Below are 20,064 nucleotides of genomic sequence, written 5' to 3'. Positions count from 1 at the left end.
ACCTAATGCTAATGCTGACGACTCTAACGGGTGGGCGGGCGTGGGGATCTAACGACTCTAACGTGGTACGTTGACTTGACTATCGTATTGTATGGTAGTCTATTGCATTTCTTATCCTTGTCTCAAGCATCGTATCTTATTGTATCCTATGGCGTCGCATTTCTTATCCTTGTCTATCTTATCGTATTGCGTTTCTTATCCTTGACTTGTTTATCGTGCCCTGCGGTATCGTATTCCTTAACCTTGTCTTTTGCTATTGTAGTCTTTCTTGTGTTGTAACGTATTCCTTATCCTTGTCTTTTGCTTGTTTTCTTGATTTTTTGGTATTGTAGTCTTTCTTGTTCCTCATCCTCGTCTTTCTTAAACCTTGTCTGGGGGTGACGCGTTGGCCTAGGTCGAAACCTCGTTCCGACTTGGGTTGATTTTGCTTGATTTTTGGTATTTTTTGGTATTTGAATGCTCGATGTTGAGGCGAAAACCTCGTACCGACTTGGATTGATTTTACTTGATTTTTGGTGTTTTGTTGCTATTGGGATGCTTGATCTTGTCTGGGGTGACGCGTTGGCCTAGGTCGAAACCTCGTTCCGACTTGGGTTGATTTTGCTTGATTTTTGCTATTTTATGGCTCTGGTGTTGCTTGATTTCGACTGTTTTATTGCTATGGTATGGTACCGAGAAACGAGACACCGAGAGAATACGTCCTTATCCTAACCAACGAGAAGGCTAACCCCCCTAACCATAAACTAACCTGGTGGGGGTGGTTTTCTAACCCTCTCTAACGGGTGGGCGGGTGGGGCTATCTACCATCTCTAACGTGTGGCAACCCTGCTTATCCTTATCCTTATCCTCGACTATCGTATCGTATCGTATCGTGGTCTATCATGTTTCTTATCCTCGTATTGACTATTGTATTGTATCTTATCGTATCCTATGGTATGCTGTTTCTTATCCTTTGTCGTGGTCTATGGTATCGTAGTCTTTCTTATTGTATTCCTTCCTCGTCCTCGTCTTTCGCTTGTTTTCTTGATTTTTGCCATCGTAGTCTTTCTTATTGTATTGCTTATCCTTGTCCTCGTCTGGGGTGACGGGTAGGCCAAGGTCGAAACCTCGTTCCGACTTGGCTTCATTTTGCTTGATTTTTGCTATTTTTTTGCTATTGGGATGCTTGATGTCGGGGTCAAAACCTCGTTTCGACTTGGTTTGATTTCGCCTTATTTTTGCTATTTTATCGCTCTGGTGTCGCTTGATTTTGCTTGCTTTCTTGTTTCTTATCCTTGTCCTCAAACTCGTCCTCGTCTTTTGCTACCCTGGTCTTGCTTGTCGGATTCCTTATCCTTGTCTTTCTTATCATAAACCTTGTCTGAGGTGACGGTTAGACCATAGGTCATCTATACTCACTCGTCACCGCTGACATATTCCCCTGCTTTGCTCGCATCTCTGAGCAGAACCGTCTGGTGCACTTTTTGATAGGACCGGACGAACCTAATTTGAAATCGAAAAGGCTGCCAAGGACTGTGGAATAGAGCCCTCTTCACTTCGTGATACTCTCAGCGAGCAGTTTAGTGTGTCGCATCACATTTCTCCTTGACTAATTCACATTAAATGTGTTACAGAGACTTGGTACTTGTGCTAACATCAGTAACACGGTATTTTTGCGCACAATAGATAAATCTACGATTGCCCTTACGTTAGGTATTTGCCAACGTGAGAAACGATGGATGATTTGCTTTAAACCTTTGTACATTGAAGTGTATCGGTGATGCTAATTTATACATGATGTCCATATCCTAAGGGTATCGGTGATGCTAATTACGGCCATACATGATGTCCATATCCTATGTCTACAATCCCTAAATGTGTGATACTTGGTCTAGATGTTCTTCACAGGTTCTACCAGACAGACGTCGTCAAAACCTACGGTAACAGTAACCCGTGAGGTTGGAGAAAGCTTCGTTTCGATGGTGCGATTCTTAATGTTGCACTTTGCAACGCTTAAGATTAACCCTCGATACTGACCATTCATGATGAAACACTCCTGATTTTTTTTGCGGGGTTGAGCAGGAGTGAGAAACTCAACGGGAATCTGGTAGTCCACCCTGGCGCCGCCCGCAGTCTTGGCAGTGCACCACGCTGAGATGTGGCCTGGAGGAGCAAGGCCGTTGGGCCCGCAGAAGGGATCGGGGGAATGACTATACGCTAACCGTTTGAGTAACTTGCCACCCTGGAAGCCCGCCGAGACGTTAAAGAGGGCGTGGTACCGGTGAAACTGCGAGGCATATTCCTTCAGCCAGCAAATTGGGTCTGGAATAAAAGTAAGGGCCACGTTATGATAATATGTCAGATTACTCACCGCGTGGTTTTGGTTGGGTTGTTTCAACGACAGCGTCCGCGGCGTCGCTGGCATTGAAGGTCCAAGGATCTTCTGTTGCAGAACCGGCATTTTCGGTTTGCGAAGACATCGCAGCAAGAACCTCTGGGGACCAGGTCACCCAGGGAACGGATGAACCGGGATCAAGGGCGGAGGGTGTGGTTTTCTCGGGCGGGGGGGTAACACTTCGGAGTGACACTGGCAAGAACGATTGCCTGCGCATCTCGCAGAACGAAGTGAAATCATTCCATTCCAGCATTGCACCGTTTAATCGGCAACCGTACCTGTACAATTATTAAACTGATGAAACGAAAAATGATACAAATGAAGTCACTCACATGGTGGCAACGTCACAGCGTCTGGCAGTCATGCGAGGTTGACCATGGACGGCAATGGTGCAGGTATCCGCAGACAGGTCATACAGTGTTGCTCGAAAGCCCTTCTTCGGGCCTCCAATGACGAATACTTCCTTCTTGATGCACTTGTTGAAGGCGTCAAGGTCAGCGTTACGCGTCTTGGTGACGAATTGAATGGGAACTGTGACCTGCAAACAGTTAGAGTTATTTTATGTGAGTAGGGCCGTACTTACGAGTTGTTCGTTGTCGGTCTCCAAGGTCAATCGAGCGCTGCGGAAGTCCACACTGCGTACCACCCCCTGCGTGCGAAATTCAGGTCCACGGGCGACGCTGACGACATCTCCAGGTCTGACGTCGTAACCGCGCTCCTTGGTAAATTTCAGGGTGGCTGGAAGGCGCGTGCGTTCAACCATGGCGGCGGCAACTTGCATGAATGGCGGGGCCACACCGCTGCGGTCGTTGTTCCTCAACAGATCATCCTCATCCTGGAACCAAATAAAACCATCTGATGCCCACTGCACCATACCGCTTTTCCCTATCCAATCTCCAACGAGGACTTGGACGTAGTCACCGATTTCAACGGTTTTGGGTTCCTGGGGAGGATCGAGGTATGGCTGAGCGGACATGTGGCCTTGAAGAGTTAGATCGATAGGACGACGATCCAAGTAAAACTTGGAGACCTCGACCTAGACACTGTGAGATATAGAATTATTTGGAAAAACAATTAAAACATACCTGTTCCTGTGTCCCAGACTGACAGATGTGAAAGATATCTGTATCTTTTTGCACGACGTGGCCTTCCAGTCCCAAGTAAGTGCCAGCTACAACGCGAACTTCATCGCCGACAGCGAACACACGCTCTACATCGTCGACTCTAGCTTCGATCTCCTTGCTCCGACCATCCAAGTCAAATTGTAACTTCACGGATCCACCAAATGCGTGGTCTATCGTTAAGACTGTGCACATCTGGCCAATCAAGTCTGCCGTAGTAAGGCGAACCAAATCACCTGAGCGCAACAACTGCTTAGAGAAGGCGATTTCGGACTTTTTGCAGAAAGGGGTATCCCATCCGGATTGGAGGTGAAGGCGAATGGCGTCGGGATGGGGGACGTGCACCAACTCAGTGCAGTAACGGTGGAAATTCTTCTTCAAGAGACCGCCGTAGTACTCCTCGCCTTTGTATTTTGACCCGACAACTTGTCCATCGCGAATGATGTCGGAAGTCGAGATCCCGGTAGGGAGGCGCGAAGGGTCAAATAGGGCTACAGAACCTTTCGGCATCTCATAAGGGAACTCCCTAGGAGGAACCAGCACGGTGACAAAACTGTTCGTCTGCTCGGAATCGAAGACGTAGGCGATGGCGTCCTTGTACTTTCCCCGCTTGATTCTAAGCCAGGCGGGGTGAGGGAATTTCAAGCGTAACGCGTTGACTGCGTTCGCTTCGTCGTCGTCTAAACGGTCCCATTTCTTGATGGAGACTTTGAGCGCCTCGGGGAGGGCTGACAGGATAGTCAGAGGACTATCGGAAGTCACGTAGAGGTGAGCTGGTATCCAAGGCGAAACTACGACTGAGAATCCTGCCTTTTCGAGGTGTTCGGCAAGGAATTCCCTCGCAGTGACTGCAATGTATTAAGCGTTGTAAATACTTGGCAAAAAAAACCGCAACTTACCATGAACCGTGAAAACATACATCCTGGTTGGCAGGAAAGCGGCCGTATCACAAGCTGAGACTGGCGACAGTCGATGACCCGCACTACTAGTACCGCTGCGCACATTCTCCTCGATCCTGTCAATCGCATCGGAGAGCGTATGCTTCGGTGCTGGCAAGGGCGTCACCCTGGCTCGTCTGGGGAGGCCGTTAATATCTTCCTCTTCCTCTTCGTCATCATCTTCTTCCTGGTCCTCATCCTCAGTCGCCTTGTTCTGCTTCGACGTCAAGAAAGGGATTCTTAGGCTACATTTAATTAGTGTAAATTCTACGTAGAAAATATCAGCTTACCGTGCGAGAACGATGACGAGTGCTTGATCCAGAAGCCAAACTCGATTGAGTGGGTGGGATGTGCTTGCGCTTCAGCACAAGAAGATTCGATAATGACAGTTCGTTATCGTCATCTCCGGAGAATAAGGCAAGTCTGGCGTCCGTCCAGTCGAGAAGGCGATGACGATCGCCGAGGTACGCAGTGGAACTCCTGTTCCATCTGACCATAAGTCAGATCTGTCGTCAAGTACCGCTCTAGGATATCCCAAGCGGCAGGATCTTTCAAGGCCGACGGTGCTGGGCGGCCAAAAGCATAAGCAGCAATATCGCCTCGAACATCCGAAAGTTACATACCTTCGAATCTAACGCGTTTGGCGTCATGCTCCAGTTCAGTTGGCGCAGAGCGTTTGGACATGATCTAAATTTCATATCATTAACTAATGTTTTAGACTCGATTAAACAACTACGTACTTGAGAATTAAACTAACTAATCTTAATACAGACGATGTAAGGAGAGAGAGAGAGAAAGAGAAAACTGCAAACGCAAAGATCAGCCTTTTATAGGGTTAAGCCATGAAATCGCTTACCAAGAACTGTGGCCACAATCTTGAGTGGCCACACCAATCCTAGTGCTGTGGACGCGTCGAGAAAGTGCGTGGTGGACTGGAAAGGACGCCTGCAAAACGCAAAGTCAATATTTTTATAGGGATGACCGATTTGGGATTGCTTACCAAGCGTATGACAATGGGCGCGCGACACGACGCGACTCAGTTGTGGACAGCGCATATTTTAATTGTTGCGCACGCGCGACGCACTCAAAGTTCCATAACTACCATATTGGTATGTTTTACAGAAGTATGCATTGTACATGTTACGAGTCTAACATCTATGTATCTAAAAATAGTATTGAGGCGTGGTGATATATGGAAAGTGGGAAAGAGGAAACACGCGTCATCGACAAAGTTCATATAGGGATGAGCGATTTCGATTGAAACTCCGCCCAAAACTAGCGGCAAGTCCTGTACAGTGGATGACGGTCAATTCCGGCTGGACTTTAAACATATGTGGTGTCCCTATATTAGGCGCTTCTGCACATTTGCAGTTCTTCTTTCGAACTACAACCATCCGACTTCGCCCTCGGTAAAGTCTATTGTAGTTACATAGTATTACTTATGGACTATTCCTACTGTAGATTTAACAGACGAGTTTGGTTCCAAGTTAATTATAACCTATTCTTAATATAGAATTAATAGACGAGTCTAGTCCTGCTAATTATGGACCTTAATTAAAAGCAAGTCTCCATTACAAAAACTGCAGACTATTTGACCGTTCGAAAGAACATTAAGTCATTTGATCGATCATAGACTAACCTAACCTAACCGACTGTTCAATAGTTGAATGCAATTGTTTCTACAGCCTCTTCCACAGCCCGTGTCGTAATTCGCGCCCAACGCACGTCTAACTTTCTCAAATCCCTGGTAATGTCCTCCGCTCCAACCTCAGTGCTCTTGCCCTTAATCCCCTTTGCACGCATGATTTCCCACACAGGTGCAGCGAGGAGCGCTGGTGTCACGGGAACGTAGGCCTCGTCTTCCTCATACATCGGTGGATCTGAGAGGTAGGCATCCTCTTCAGGAACGACGCACTTGGCTGAAGAAAGCCCCGAAAACATCGGGCTTGAGACTGGAACGGAGCTGGAAGGGGGGGGCAAAGGTCTGTCATAGAGTACGACACTGCCATCTTTGTAGAGCCGGAGTACCGCCAACATAAAAAGACGCTTCATCCTCACACGTGCTGTGGTGTTCGGATGAGAACGGGTCTTGACGGTTTTACCGGAGGAACTCTGGGTATGGCCAACTTTCTCTGCATCCGCGTCAGGTCGAGCGCGCCGTCTCGTTTCAGCATCGACTACTCGACTAGCTAGAAGTGCCAGTTCTGGCACCCGGCGTAGATGAGATAGTGTAAATGCTGGAGAGTTAGACGCTTGGCCATGCGAAGCGAACAGAATCCCGGTGGGTTGAAGCTCGGTAGGCGTCGAGAGTGGCCATTCGCCGATGTCCCAGTGACGCACATTACCAATCGCGTGTTGCATGTAATGCTTGAGGTATGACTGAAATGTGAGGTCTGTCAGATCTGCCGTGCGCAGTCGAGAGGGATGGAGAAATTTGGGCGGGTCCTGCGAACCGATGAGTTGGGTATGAGTGCTAGACAGCGCAGCACTCACTATAGTTCCAGGAATGAGCAGACTTGAAGGGGCAGAGGTCAGGCTGTGCGCAAGAGGCGACGATGGCTCATGGGCAGGCAATGGACGCTTCCATGAAGACCACCTTCTAAGTTTGTCCGAAAGTGTCTCGACCGGTATCTCAAAAGGCTTGGGCACCGCATATTTCGATTTATGAAGTTCCACGACGGTCCGAACGTGTTTCCATTGATCATTGGTTGATTCACAGGGCTCTGAACAGCAGGTCAACTACAAGTCAAAGACGCAAGCAAAGTACACACTGATGGATATGGCTTTGATTTGTCGCTCATCTTGGAATTGCGTGACTTTGCCAATGACTCGCACGGGGTGGCCAATAGCAGTGACAGGGTTGGGTGGGGGCGGGGGCGGAGCATTCTCAAGTTTACTTAACCTTGCTGCTTCCAATCTAGATTTCGGGTCCAAGTGGGCGTAGGGTTGAGGATGGCGCAGCATACATTCAATGACACCTGTGGAATCATCGACTGCGTGACCAACCTGAGTATGAACTCAACTGGAAAAATCTTCACTAACCCGTGTACAGCCTCCATTTCTGAGAGTCCTGGATTCCAACGACCACGCCAACGATGAGTACTGTTCGACAAGGGATATGTCCCAGCCAATAAAACTCGATATTAGGTCCTGCGGTCGGCATTAGTAGTCATTAGGATTAATTTAGTGGGACGGACCTTTGACAATGCTTTCCCTCATCGAGAGAACGTCTCCGATGAAGCACGGAGCCCTTGCCTTTTCCGTGTTGGTCCACTTGTAAATGTCTTGTGCGGACGGAGAGATGCTGGAAGAGGCCTTCTGCTCGTTTAGGTTCGTAATAGCGAGGTGTGATGACCCGCCGTTAGGGAGTTTGGTCTCAGGAGAGTCTATAACATTTCTTGAATAAAAGAAAGCCCAATCTGAACATTCAAACTTACATTCTGGAATATATTTGGCGTCAGGAAGCTCGCGTGCTACTTCTTGAAACCTAGTCCGTTGTTTAGTCGGACGTTCTCTTTCCATGGTTTGCCGTCAGTGTGAAGGGAGAAGAGAGAAGGTTTACGTAAACTAGGGAATTAGCTTCATTTGTAGGGATCAGCGATCCTACTTTCATAAGATAGACAAATCATCAAGTCTAAATATGCTACAGGTTAATACAACTATAAGACACGGGTCGTGCTACTGTAGACCTCATAGCTAGAATATTTCGCCAACCTTTAAAACGTAAGAGTCGATCATGGAGAATGTGATTGTGCTGCGCCAACACCAAATCACAAGGTTCAACGTACGTGCTGCAGAGATTAGGGAGTGAACGAGAGAAGAAGTAAGCAACTGCGTGATCATTGTACGGAGGAGAAATCCCAAGGCTCAATATAGTGATATACTTATTAACGGGCAGAATTTCGAAGTCCAAACCCCCCAAGCTGCAACTGAACACGAGTCCGAGATCTGTCAACGCAGGACAATTGCGTAAAACATTGGCGACACCGGCGAGTGATGCCCTGGGAGGAGTTGACCAATAACACAAAGTGCCGAGGGACAACCTTTGAAGTTGGGGCATAGCGTCGCTAAGCACATGCAAATCCTCGTCATCCAGATGGCACATATTGAAGGAAGCCAAGTTGACATGAGTGAGTATAAACCGGTACAGTGGTTGAAGGAAATCAGATGGTAGTGGCACGCAGTTGCTTGGACTGTCCCCGTCAACAGCGATGTGCATGAGTTTGGACGGGGAGAAGATGGCGTCAGAGAGGTGATTCGGCTGGTGAGCAAGAAATTGAAAGAAATTGTGCAAGGCGTCGCCGTTGGGTTGGCTGGGAAGGGTGACGCTGAGCTGCCGGCAAGGGACTGGAAATTGACGCAACATGGTCATTGCAGTGTCCCAAGCATCGCTGCCAAACCCACCAAACAAGAAGGATACCCGAAAGACGAGGTTGAGCGAGCGTAAGGGGTGGCTGAAGGTGACGTTCTGAAGCAGAGGGAATACATCGAATATAACGAGCGTTAAGCTTCGAAGAGAGGAGTGCGATACAATTGTCTGCATGTCGGAAGCCTCGAGGAGGCGTATTGTGAGGTCGCGCAGGGAGGGAAATAGGTGAATATTGCTCGCGAAATTGTTGGCGCTTTCATCCAAAGAGACGTAGACGAGACTCTGGAGGGAAGGGGGGGTCCGCAGGAGACGAGAGATAATCGAGTCTAACAAAACACCATTGTGCGGCAGGGTGAGTGATCGTACACCCCCGTGGATTATATGCGGTATGAATCGCAACAGAGGATCGCGAGGGTGGGCGAGTTCAAGGTGGTTTAAGTGTGGGAGCAAGGGAGTTAGGGAACCCATGGAATGGCGATGCAGGATGTTCGAAAAACCGTCGACAATATCATAGTCGATACTGGGCCCGAATGATTTGATCGCTCTTATCAAAGGTGCGTAAACATAAAACCGTTCTAATTGTAATGCTGAAGGGGCGCGATGGATGGTCTAAGGCAGTGTCAGGATTGTGTATCAAGCCTAGCGAAATTTCACTCACATAGTGCCATTGTCCATCTACTGAGTGCCTTTCAACGATAACCTCGGGCATCAGATGAAGCAACGGCTCTAATGAATTTAATTCCGACCACAGTACGGTGACCGCGAGGTCGGAATATGCCCAATTAAGCTGAAGGAGATTCAGGAATGTGCGACGATCGGTGCCATCGTAGACGTACTTGAAGATTTCAAGCACAATCTCATGTGCGAGAGACATTGGTGGACGAGAGGGTCTAGTCGTGCTCTACTTATCTCACCCGGCTGTACTTGGAGACGCCGGGCATCAGGTTCTGTGAATCTGAGACGTTAGCGCGAACCATTGCCATAAAGAACCCAATAAACACCATGTGTCCACAAAAACCCTAACCGTTCACCGGACTACTCTTCTGAGGTTAGTAGAGAGATTGATTGATATATTAAGACCGTCGAGAACTTAGCCCAATAGGGTTCTATAGTGGTTCTGGTGTCAAGTCAGATATCTATCATCGAAGCATGAGTTAGTTGCGGGTAATATATCATATCTAGATCAACTCGCCATTTGATGTGCTGAGGACTTCCATCAGACGCTGACTGGATAACGTTCTGTATAGTCAAAAAGGGGTATTGATATAGGTAATTCCGGCCGTACATGTACATATATAGGTATCTAACAAAGTCTATAGTAACATTTTCTATTTAAATTTGAAGGCCTCGACAAGGCAGACCTGGTCGAGAGACATAGTGAAAGTCAGGTGAGACCCAGTCATGAGGCTCAACTCAACAGTATGGAGTTTAGTGTTACACTTTACTACGGTGTGGATCCCCCCGCGATACTCGCCCTCAAGAACAAGGCACTCCTGATTTTTCTTCCGGGGAGGGGCTGGGGTGAGATCTACCGCAGGAATGTGGTAATGCTGTACCGCCCCCCCTGCAGTTTTCGCAGTGCACCAAGCTGCAATGCAATTCTCAGGCGCAGGACCATTCGGATCGCAGAAGGGGTCAGGGCACTGTGTATATACCAGGCGCTTGTTCAATTTGCCTCCCTGGAAACTAATCGAGACCTTGAAGAGTGCATGATACGTGAACAACGCAGGGGCAAACTCCTTCAACCAGGATGACGGCCCTATAATAAACTAAGTTAAACATTGCGAAAGGTGGGCTCAAGACTTACCAGGTTTCTCTGAGAGTTTCAGGATGGCTCCGTCAATGGTATCCTGGATGTCGTCGGGATTGACAACCCACGGATTAGGAGTTGGGGAGCTCGGACCGGCGGTTGGAATGTCGGTTTGGGAATGGTTGAACACCGCGTCGGCAGACCAAGAAGTCCAGGAAGAAGACGAGGGGCCGGGAAGACTGACAGAGGGTGCTATTCTTTCGGGAGGAGGAGTAACGCTTCGAGGCTCGGGAGGCAAGAACGATCTTCTGCGGGTGTCACAGAATGACAGCAGGTCGTAGTATTCGAGCACAGCGCCGTTCAACCGCATAGCATAACTGGAGATGTATCAGTAATTTGAATAACCACGGCAATACGCATGAGTCTCACCTGGTGGCCACGTCACAGAGTTTGGCTGACATGCGCGGCTCACCGTGCACGGAGACGGTGCAATTGTCGTCCCTGATGTCGTATAACGTTCCTCGGTAGCCCTTTTTGTGACCCCCAATAATGTAGACTTCTTGACCGATGAGTGTCTTGAACGTATCGGTGCTAGCGTTGCGAATCTTCATCACGAAGCCAATGGGAACATTGACCTAAACAGAGTTAGAGGTGGTCAATTTGACTACAATAACCGGACTTACGAGTGACTGATCACTCTCAGACAAGAGTAGCAACCGAGCCTTGACAAAGTCCACGCGCTGCACTACCCCTGTAGTCATATACTCGGGCCCACGGACGACGCTAACCGAGTCTCCGGGCCTGACGTCATAGCCCTTCTCCTTCGTGAACTTGAGGGTGGCGGGTAGGCGTGTACGGTGGACTGAAGATGCCGGAGCTTCGATGAGCGGAGGCTTGAAGTCGTCCTCAGGAGTCACCGAAGGGATGGCATGCCGGAACCATACGACCGCCCCGCCTGGACTGACCCATTCCACAGTGCCAGATTTTCCAAAGTCCTCTCCTACCCGAACTTCTACGAAATCCCCGATTTCAATCGATTCTTGTTCGGGCGGAGGTTCGAAGGATTGGGGGGGAAGATGTTGTCCTTGAAGCGAGTACTTCAAAGGACGGCGATCCAAGTAATATTGAGACACTTGTACCTACAAAATCTGTTAATACGATAATGTTGTGTTGATTGAGACGTACCAATTCGTTGGTGGTGTGTTGGCATATGTCGTACATGTCTCCCGTCTTGGAGACAATATGGCCTTGAACGCCCAAGTACACGCCAGCTACTATCTTGACTTCATCGCCCACCCAGAAAACTCGCTCTACGTCTTGAAGGCGTGCTTCAATTTCATTGCGAACTCCATCTAACTTGAGTTCTAAAGTCAAAGAGCCGCCGGACTTGTGGTTCACCGCTAAGACCGTCCCGATCTCCGAAGGGAATTCTCCCCGGATGAGACGCACGCAGTCGCCGGCTCGCAACATCTGCATGGAATATGCGATTTCGGCTTTCTTGACGAAGATAAGGTCGAATCCGGACTGGAGATGGAGGCGAATATCGTCAGGGTGAGGAACGTCTACTTGTTCGATCATGTAGCGATGAACATTCTTCTTCAGAAGTCCGCCGTAGTATTCCTCCCCTTTATACGACCAGCCTACAGCGATACCGCGACGAATAATATCTGTTGATAATTTTGCCGGAATGCGAGATCTGTCGAACAGCGAGACTGATCCTTTTGGCATAGGGTACGGGAAATCCCTGGGCGGAATCAAGACTGTTACGAAGTTGTTGGTCTGGTGGGGATCAAAGACGTAGGCAATGTCGCCTTTGTATTTCCCGAGTTTGATTCGTACCCAGCAAGGATCGGCGAGTTTAAGGTTGGCGCGATGGACTGATTCTGATTCCTCTTCGCTGATACGATCCCATTTCGTGACGCATGAAGAGTGGGAGTGGGGAAGGGATTGGAGTATTGTCTTTGGGCTGTCGGAAACGATGTAGAGCTGCCCTGGGGACCAAGGCGACACTCTGACAGAAAATCCTTGCTTCTCAAGGTGATCGGCCACAAATTGCGTGACAGTTCCTGTAGAGTATTCAGTATAATGATATAGAATCACCAAAATAACTTACGGTAAACGTGAAACAGGTACATCCTGTTCTGAACGTAGGTCTCTGAGGACCTGGGCACGTCATCTGTATATTTGTCCTGAAGTCTGTCGACCGCTGCCGAGAACTTATGTTTGGGTGCTGGCAACTGCGTTACCGTCGTACGTCTAGATGGGCCGGCCAGGATCTCCAACTCGAGATCGTCCTGCTCCTGCTCATCCTCCTGCTCATCCTCCTCGTCTTCTTCTGCCTCATTATCGATGAACGGGTTTTTCGGCTAAACGAAATAAGTGTGAATTCTGCTGTGTTTAAGAAAGGACTTACCCGGCGAGAACGACGGCGACAAGTTATCGATCCGGTGGAAGTTGACGATGAAGCGTTGGAGGAACTGGAGGCGTCGGTGATGTACTTGGCCTTCACCTGAAGCAGATTAAACAACGACAGTTGATCATCGTCATCACCTGAAAACAACGCCAATCTCGCTTCCGTCCAGTCCAGAAGATGGTGGCGTTTCCCGAGGTACGCTGCAAATTCGCGTTCCGTTTCCTCATAGGTCATTGACTCTATGGTCAGATATCGCTCCAAGATGGCCCATGCGGCTGGATCCTTCAAGGCCGATGGCTCTGCAGAATCCAAAGTATTAGTGAGCATTCCGGCGTTAGCTAGGGGAAAACTTGCCTTCCAATCTGATACGTTTAGCGGTGTGCTCATCTTGACATGATGAGGCATCAGCGGCGCGTTTAGACATTCCTAGATGTCTACTTAGTAGGTTTTTCTCAAAGTTAAATTATTAGTACTTACTTCAACAATATGTAGTGTAATCTAAGCGCTAGCGTATGTAGTGTAATCTAAGCGCTAGCGTATGTAGTGGTAGGAGCTGAAGGAGGAAGAAAAGTCGCAAAGGTCAGCATTTTATAGGGTTCACCGATTTGGGCTGCTTACCAAATAACGTCGGTGGACGTGACGATTATGGACGCTACCATGGTGGAGGCGAGAATTGTGTACATTACGATTGGAGGCGACAATTGGGAATCATCTAGTTCAACGTTGTGGACAGCGAGCGCGCGTGACTATTTTAGGTAATGTTGGCCATGGCCTGGGCGCATCCTGCAGCGCATCAAATCTAAATATATCCTATGTATATTTCTATGTATGTTCTATTTTTAAAATATATACGTGTGTGTGGTAGGTGGTGGGGCGGAAAAGAGAAATCTTGGGGAGAAAGCATACATAATATAGGGATGACCGATGAGAATTGAAACTCAGCCGGCAAGCTCCGGTAAACGTTGCTGGCGGTTGATGCCGGCGGACTTTGAAGAATAGTGGCTGTCCCTATATTATGGGCTTCCGCACATTATGTTCTCTCTTTTCGAACCACCAACATCAATCAAACGTTGCTGTCCTTACATATATTAGATTAGATGTAGTACTGTACATACTGTACAATCGTTTCTATTAAAATATAGACTTGAAGTTTAATAATTATACTGTGCTAATTATAGCCGAGGCCAGAGTAAGTTTTACAGTCTAGACGAGCCTTAAAAACGTCTATAGAAATGAAGATCAAATAGTCTTCAAATCTAGACTTGAAGCGGATCAAACGGTCGGGGTAGTCGCTGGCTCGAAACCATCTGGCGTAGGCAGGTAGTATGCTAACACAAGGTAAGCACGTTCTAATCAGTTATTCGCACAATATTAATGACGTACTTTGGCACACAGGCGCATCGCAACGCATCGCGCTGTCAAAGTAAGTGAGCTGTCTCACTTTTCAGCCGTGTTTCGTTGTTTTACTACAGCAGGCAGGTCACTTTTTCTTCCCAGCTCGATCATATTACTAACGTAGGGTTAGCGAAGTGTTTAAATTTTCGTTTGCATTCAATCCTCAGTCGCTCCCGAACCCGATATCATGTCTGAAGATGGCTACGACGACGACATGTCCTCCCTCAGCACCTTGTCTGAACTTTCTGAAGACGACTGCGAGGGTGAACTGTTAGAAGTCGTGACCGACGCCAGGCGCGTTTCACGAGCGGCTGCTGTGCTGAAAGGCGATGATAAGCGCGACCTTCGCAAGTTGACGAGAGTTCCCCATCCCAAGACGGCGCTTCTAAGACCCGGCGTTCGGAATCCAAAGTTGTGCAAAAGTAAGCTGAACAAACGCTTGATTGACCAAGTCAACCATGACTTGGAGCATTGGGCGAAGAAGGCGCCGGTGTACAGACTCGCGGGCGTATCCCTTGAGGACCTTCAGACTCGCACTAAAAATGCGCCCAAGGATAAAGCGCTGGCGCAGAAGATTATGGACGAGATGAGGACATGGGAGAGCGACGGAGCGTCGGGAATTTTCGAAGACGAGCTGGGTAATACGCTCGTCGCGTACTTTGGAAGACGAGTGGACGCCGAGGTTGAGGTGGGTGCATATATAACTGGCTTGGTTGGTTGAACTGACAGGTCACCAGAGCGGTGGATTGTCGGAGGATCCTGTACGCTACAGTCCAGGGCCTAAGACACCTTCGGCCACTGGGGCGATCTCCAGCGTGTTTGGACAAGGCACAGAGCGAAGGTAGAAGAGTCTATTCTGACGGAATCAAGGTAAGGTCTTTGTAATTGCAGCAGTTAGAATATATCTAATCATAAATGTAGACGCAGACGCTCGATAAAGGTCTGGTAGCTACGCAGCTGCTTGTCCACCACACCAATGTGGAACATGCTAACCGCGACGGTCGCCACGATAAGGAGGACTTCCTTATGAAGTACGCCAAGGACGGCGGTCCCCCTGGCGACACCGTTACTCAACCCGACGATCGTCAAAGCTTCGCATTGAAGGGGGTAGAGTACGTATATCAAGATAGTACGTTTACGTCGGAGCTGGCTGGTGTCTTACACCTCGTCCATGGCTGGCCAGACCAAGCGCATGACCCTGAGAAGGTAGGCAGCCCTCTCTAACTCCCCAGCGTGTTTTCCTAACGTTTATCGCCTCAGTATGGGATTCATCCGTCTAAAAACATGGTATCCGGAGCGCACGGGGCCCCCCAAGTTCATGCGTACTTCAAGGCTACTGAGACCTTGGCACTACGGTTGGCCGTAATGTTTCGCAAGTCCTTTCCAGAATTTTATGACAAATACCGGAAGGCAGTTCGATGCAGGCAAGTGGACGGTAGTTGATCCTGGCCCCTTCCTGGGTAGGGTGATAGTGTGGAAGTTGTCTGTAGGCCCCCATCAGGATGGTTTAGACGAAGGCCCCGCCGTTATATTCCCAATGGGCCGTTTCGAGGGCGGAGAGTGTTACCTGCCCGATTTAAAGCTCAAACTATCGTGAGTGTCACAGCATTCAGTCGTTCGGCGCACCCTTATCCCTTTCAAGGTACCGGCCGGGCGAAGTTATCATTCTAATGGCCGGTGCGCTCTACCATGGTATAGGAGAGTGGACGCCTGAACCTGGAGTGTCAGAACATGGGGTTACGCCAGGGCGGGTAAGTAATGTGTGGTTTTTTCCACATTCTTCGTACGAGCTTTTGAAGGATAAACCGGCCAACTGGGCTCTTGAAATGGCGGGGGGTACAATAAAGCTCGAAGGTGATACATTGTAGCACATAAGTCCCACGTCGCGCTACGTGATATTAATACAATTGTCGGCAGAGGGTACGCAACCCTATTTACAGACCAAAACAAATGATACTGCGAATCAGACAACACTGAAAGTTCTAAGGTACCAATCTAACGCCTCTTGGTTGGTTTTTACCTGTGAAACAATGAATAGGGAGCGGCAGTACTAGTATTCAGACTTACTTTGGTTTCCTTGAAATGTCGTATTTCTAGGCCTTCCCGGGTTCTTGCTCGAGAAAGAGCTACGTAGGATTGACCTTGTCGAATAGTTAAGATTGAACTTGGTATTAATGACAGACTTACCATCGGCAAAAGCTTTATCGAGGTCAACGACGACCTTGTCTAGCGTCAGGCTCTGGCTCTTGTGAATCGTCATGGCCCATGAGAGGGATAACGGTAGCTGGACTGTTTGTGAGAAATGGTCCGGACGAGAAAAAGTCAACTTACCTGTAGCCGCCGGGCAATCACCCTGCCTTTAATCTGGAGTTTAAACTCGGTAGGCATTACCAAAACACATTCAGGTCCGTCGCTGGTTGTGAATTTAACTAGGGGGAATAGGTCTTTGAGGTCCCTAAGCTCGGCTCGCGATGCTATGTAGCAATCCAGGGGGTAGTCGTCGGCATTGACTCCGATGTTGCGAAGGAGGCCAGCTTTGCGGCCAGCGTGATGGCGATCCGCTTGGCCTGGTTTGAAGAATCCAACGACACGCCCAGTAGAGCCGTTAGCCAGGCCGTCGCCGAGGTTTTGGAGGAGCATGACTTGCGCTCCAATCTTCAAACCAATCTTGCTTTCCACAGGGAGCTCCTGGAAGATTCTCTTGTCCTTGTTTCCGCAAGGGTCATCAAGAGAGTTATAGTGAAAAATGACAGGACCCAGCTGCTGAAGGCGATACTCATTCATCTGCTTTACTTCTCTACGGGTGGGGAAGAGATATATGGAATCAATATGGGGTAAGAAGTGGGGATTGATTGGGCGCTGGAGGGATTTGAAAAAGTCTACACTGGAATCGTCGAACCTGCCCACCCTGCACTTGTTGAGAGCAGATATCAATTCTGGGCGCATCGTCAGGACAATATCCAAGAGAATCAGAGGTACGCACCTTGGTCCACTTGGCGGTGAACTGTGGAAAGGCAGATGATTGCAGGAAACAAATCTTTCCAACACGTCGCTTCAAACGTGAGGCTCTCCTTTGGATATTGGACGGGGGGGAGCTGCAAGAAATCTCCTACGCCAACAACCTAAGTAGGACGTGAGACGGGCTGAATTTGGTGCAGGGAGCGCTCACTTGGATACCCCCAAAAGGTTTGTCAACCCCCCGAAGATGGCGTGCAGCTCTATCCAGACGATCAATATATTGGCCAGTGATCATCGGAACTATGAGGAATGAGTAGGGTTAGCTCAGTGGGTAAACGGTAAGGCAACGTACGTTCGTCGATCACTAGTGCTTTGGCTGAGAGCCACCTTGCTTTTACCATGTCTTTGCGCTCTATTTTTTTGATCATCTCTGCATCACCTTTCTCATCCCCATAGACGCCTGCCCAAGAATGAAGGGTCTGACCTATCATAAAGTAACGTACATGATGTTGCGGGCCAGGAAAGCAACTTACCTCCAATCTTCAAGGACGAAACGCCAGTACTAGAAGTGACGCCTACGTCATCAATGGTGTTATATTTGATACGCAGCCCTTGGATAATGTGCTGTATCAGGTACGTTTTGCCGGTGCCTTTAGTTGCTTGATTAGACTGGAAATGACATTAAGGAGACAATACGTACCAGCCCCACCAGTGATGAAGGCCCCTGCGCCATCCATGACTGTCGTGAATATTTCTTTCTGCTCCTGGTTTAGGCTGGAGGTATCTGCCTGCGGAAGGTCGAGGTTGGCGCGATGTAGATACCCTGCTATCGGTGCTTGACCAGTTGGGTAGCGACCGAGAGACTGACGTTCTGTAGTCATAAGGGTTGTTAAATGAGCGTTTAGGTATACTAGTGGCCAAGAAAGACAAAATAAAGCGCATATACTATGGTACGGAGTAGGTGAGAGGCAGGCGCGTGGTATCTCATGCGAATTTATCACATGATATTTACTATGAGTAAGAAGTTGAGATTTGGCAGGTCTGCATTGACGGTAGGAGGTTTGAGGTATCTGCCCAAGGTATTAGCGATCAGACGTGTGAATTCTGAATCATCCTCTCACTTGATGTCCTGGTTATTATCGTGAAAGATCAGGAATGGCGAGCCGTCCTTTTGCAGGTCAGATGCATTCTATGAAAATTACAGCGCATACGGACTACTCTAAAAGTACAATGCGCGTTGCGGGTCTGATGCATTCTACGAAAATTACAGCGCGTACGGACTACTCTAAAAGCACAATGCGCGAGTCCGTCTAACTATTGCATGATGTAAGAAAAGGGAGTTTCCGACTGGTGTCTATCAGACAATGATCGTAATGCACCTACTGAGAACTGAAAGGACGTGAGAGCTTTGCAAGTTAAAAATGAGTGCACTATAAGTCCGCGATCCTTTCATTTGCTTCCGCCAGTGCGTCCGCCCACTCGATGTTTGAAAACTCTTGAGAGCACGACGAGAAAGCAATCAACAGGTCGAAGGCGTTGGGGGTTGCTCTCGTGGGGACACTGTTGCGAGGCGATGCCTGAAAGAGCCAGAGGACGAAGGACTCGATGTCATGGACGACCTGATGGTAATTATGCTTGCCGAGAACTCCAAATACGATGCGTTGGATCGCAGGGACGCAGAAGATGAGGTAAGGGATGCCGATCCAGATGTCCTGGAGAGCCTCGCTGTCGCATGAACGTTCCACAGGATGGTGAAAGTTCTTGCAACCGCAGCAGGAGAAGCACAGTATGTTGCTGTTGACAATCTTGCGCATAGTCTTGCGGAAAACAGTCTTGTATAGGGTGGTGTCGATGAGATCACAGTGACGGAGTTCTGAGTGCTGGTTGACAATTTCAAGGGACGACGATATACTGTGAAAGGGACAGCAGCCCAAGTTATCTTCGATGTAATCACTGATTTTTTCAAGCTTTTCAGCGCGTTCCGTGGGGATCGTATCGGGGCGTGTCGTAGCGGTGGCAGGGGAGGGTGAAGAGGGAGGCTCGATTCTTCGCTTCTTGTTGGGAGGCTCGCTGAATGCCTGCGAGATTGGGGTGACTAAGCCCGTACTGTTAGCGCTCAGGGTCGGGGTGCTGCAGGCCGGGGTAGAGGTTTCTGTGGAAATCGAAGGCGAATGCGAGATAGGATGGGTCTGTTGATGTTCTTGTCCTGTTAACTTGAAATTGGTCAGTAGGGGCGAGATTGAAACACGTAAAGCCTTACAGTAATATGGCCGGTCAAATGGGCGTATAGGGCCGCAGGCAGCCCCGTGAAGGAGCATTTGAGGAACGGACACTGGTAACCCTTGGAATGCACCTGTTTTGCAATGACGACAATACCTTAGAAGTAACTCAGTTAGATGTTTAAAACTGCGCAAGATGTCACTGCTCACCCAGCAAGTTGAAGGTTAACTGAGGGTCTTCGTTGTGGACAGATACGTGCCTAACCATGTCGGTGGTCGGTTTGTTGCAGAAGAGGCAACTCTGCGTGGCTAGTCGACTGAATTTTTGAGCGAAGGGATGAGCCATGAGGGAGGGCAGTGAAACGATAGAGGATGGTAGAAGGGCTAGGGGAGGGCGAGGGGTTTTTTTGTACGTCAAGTGTAAGAGCCTGACGTCGGACTAACGTAGGCAGGAAGTCTCAAATCAATGCTGGGAGACTTCGAAGGAAGACAAAGAAGCCACAGCGGAGACCGGACGGTGTATTCGA

At 48.8% G+C, this 20,064-nt stretch overlaps 5 protein-coding genes across 5 annotated transcripts; 1 reads left to right on the top strand and 4 right to left on the bottom strand.

Moving 5' to 3' along the window:
* Positions 1–945: 945 nt before the first annotated feature.
* EDB91DRAFT_1088302 (uncharacterized protein) lies at positions 946–5,117 on the bottom strand (the record flags this gene model as incomplete). The annotated part of the gene is made up of 12 exons (XM_041316401.1): positions 946–1,220; positions 1,307–1,360; positions 1,399–1,482; positions 2,017–2,301; positions 2,351–2,652; positions 2,707–2,912; positions 2,958–3,410; positions 3,460–4,343; positions 4,395–4,647; positions 4,724–4,922; positions 4,954–4,999; positions 5,057–5,117. The coding sequence occupies 12 exons, from the start codon at positions 5,115–5,117 to the stop codon at positions 946–948; spliced, it is 3,102 nt and encodes a 1,033-aa protein (XP_041169476.1).
* Positions 5,118–6,089: 972 nt separating this feature from the next.
* On the bottom strand, positions 6,090–7,955 carry EDB91DRAFT_1064161 (uncharacterized protein; the record flags this gene model as incomplete). Its single annotated transcript, XM_041314668.1, has 4 exons — positions 6,090–7,156; positions 7,205–7,426; positions 7,476–7,583; positions 7,631–7,955. 4 exons carry the CDS (start codon positions 7,953–7,955, stop codon positions 6,090–6,092), a joined length of 1,722 nt encoding a protein of 573 aa, XP_041169475.1.
* A 2,175-nt stretch (positions 7,956–10,130) lies between these two features.
* EDB91DRAFT_1256292 (uncharacterized protein) lies at positions 10,131–13,352 on the bottom strand (the record flags this gene model as incomplete). Its single annotated transcript, XM_041324135.1, has 7 exons — positions 10,131–10,561; positions 10,610–10,929; positions 10,982–11,187; positions 11,236–11,691; positions 11,738–12,618; positions 12,666–12,918; positions 12,966–13,352. The coding sequence occupies 7 exons, from the start codon at positions 13,350–13,352 to the stop codon at positions 10,131–10,133; spliced, it is 2,934 nt and encodes a 977-aa protein (XP_041169474.1).
* A 1,195-nt stretch (positions 13,353–14,547) lies between these two features.
* Positions 14,548–15,957, top strand: EDB91DRAFT_1256291 (uncharacterized protein; the record flags this gene model as incomplete). Its single annotated transcript, XM_041324134.1, has 6 exons — positions 14,548–15,048; positions 15,098–15,121; positions 15,189–15,230; positions 15,282–15,566; positions 15,621–15,715; positions 15,771–15,957. The coding sequence occupies 6 exons, from the start codon at positions 14,548–14,550 to the stop codon at positions 15,955–15,957; spliced, it is 1,134 nt and encodes a 377-aa protein (XP_041169473.1).
* A 2,791-nt stretch (positions 15,958–18,748) lies between these two features.
* On the bottom strand, positions 18,749–19,883 carry EDB91DRAFT_1088298 (uncharacterized protein; the record flags this gene model as incomplete). Its single annotated transcript, XM_041316400.1, has 3 exons — positions 18,749–19,531; positions 19,579–19,694; positions 19,748–19,883. 3 exons carry the CDS (start codon positions 19,881–19,883, stop codon positions 18,749–18,751), a joined length of 1,035 nt encoding a protein of 344 aa, XP_041169472.1.
* Positions 19,884–20,064: the final 181 nt, after the last annotated feature.

Source organism: Suillus paluster (genome assembly GCF_016628075.1).
Source record: "Suillus paluster strain FC165 chromosome Unknown EDB91scaffold_182, whole genome shotgun sequence".
Classification (NCBI taxonomy): domain Eukaryota; kingdom Fungi; phylum Basidiomycota; class Agaricomycetes; order Boletales; family Suillaceae; genus Suillus; species Suillus paluster.
Note: the sequence above shows the minus strand (reverse complement) of the source record. Positions and strands in the feature narration are given on the sequence as shown.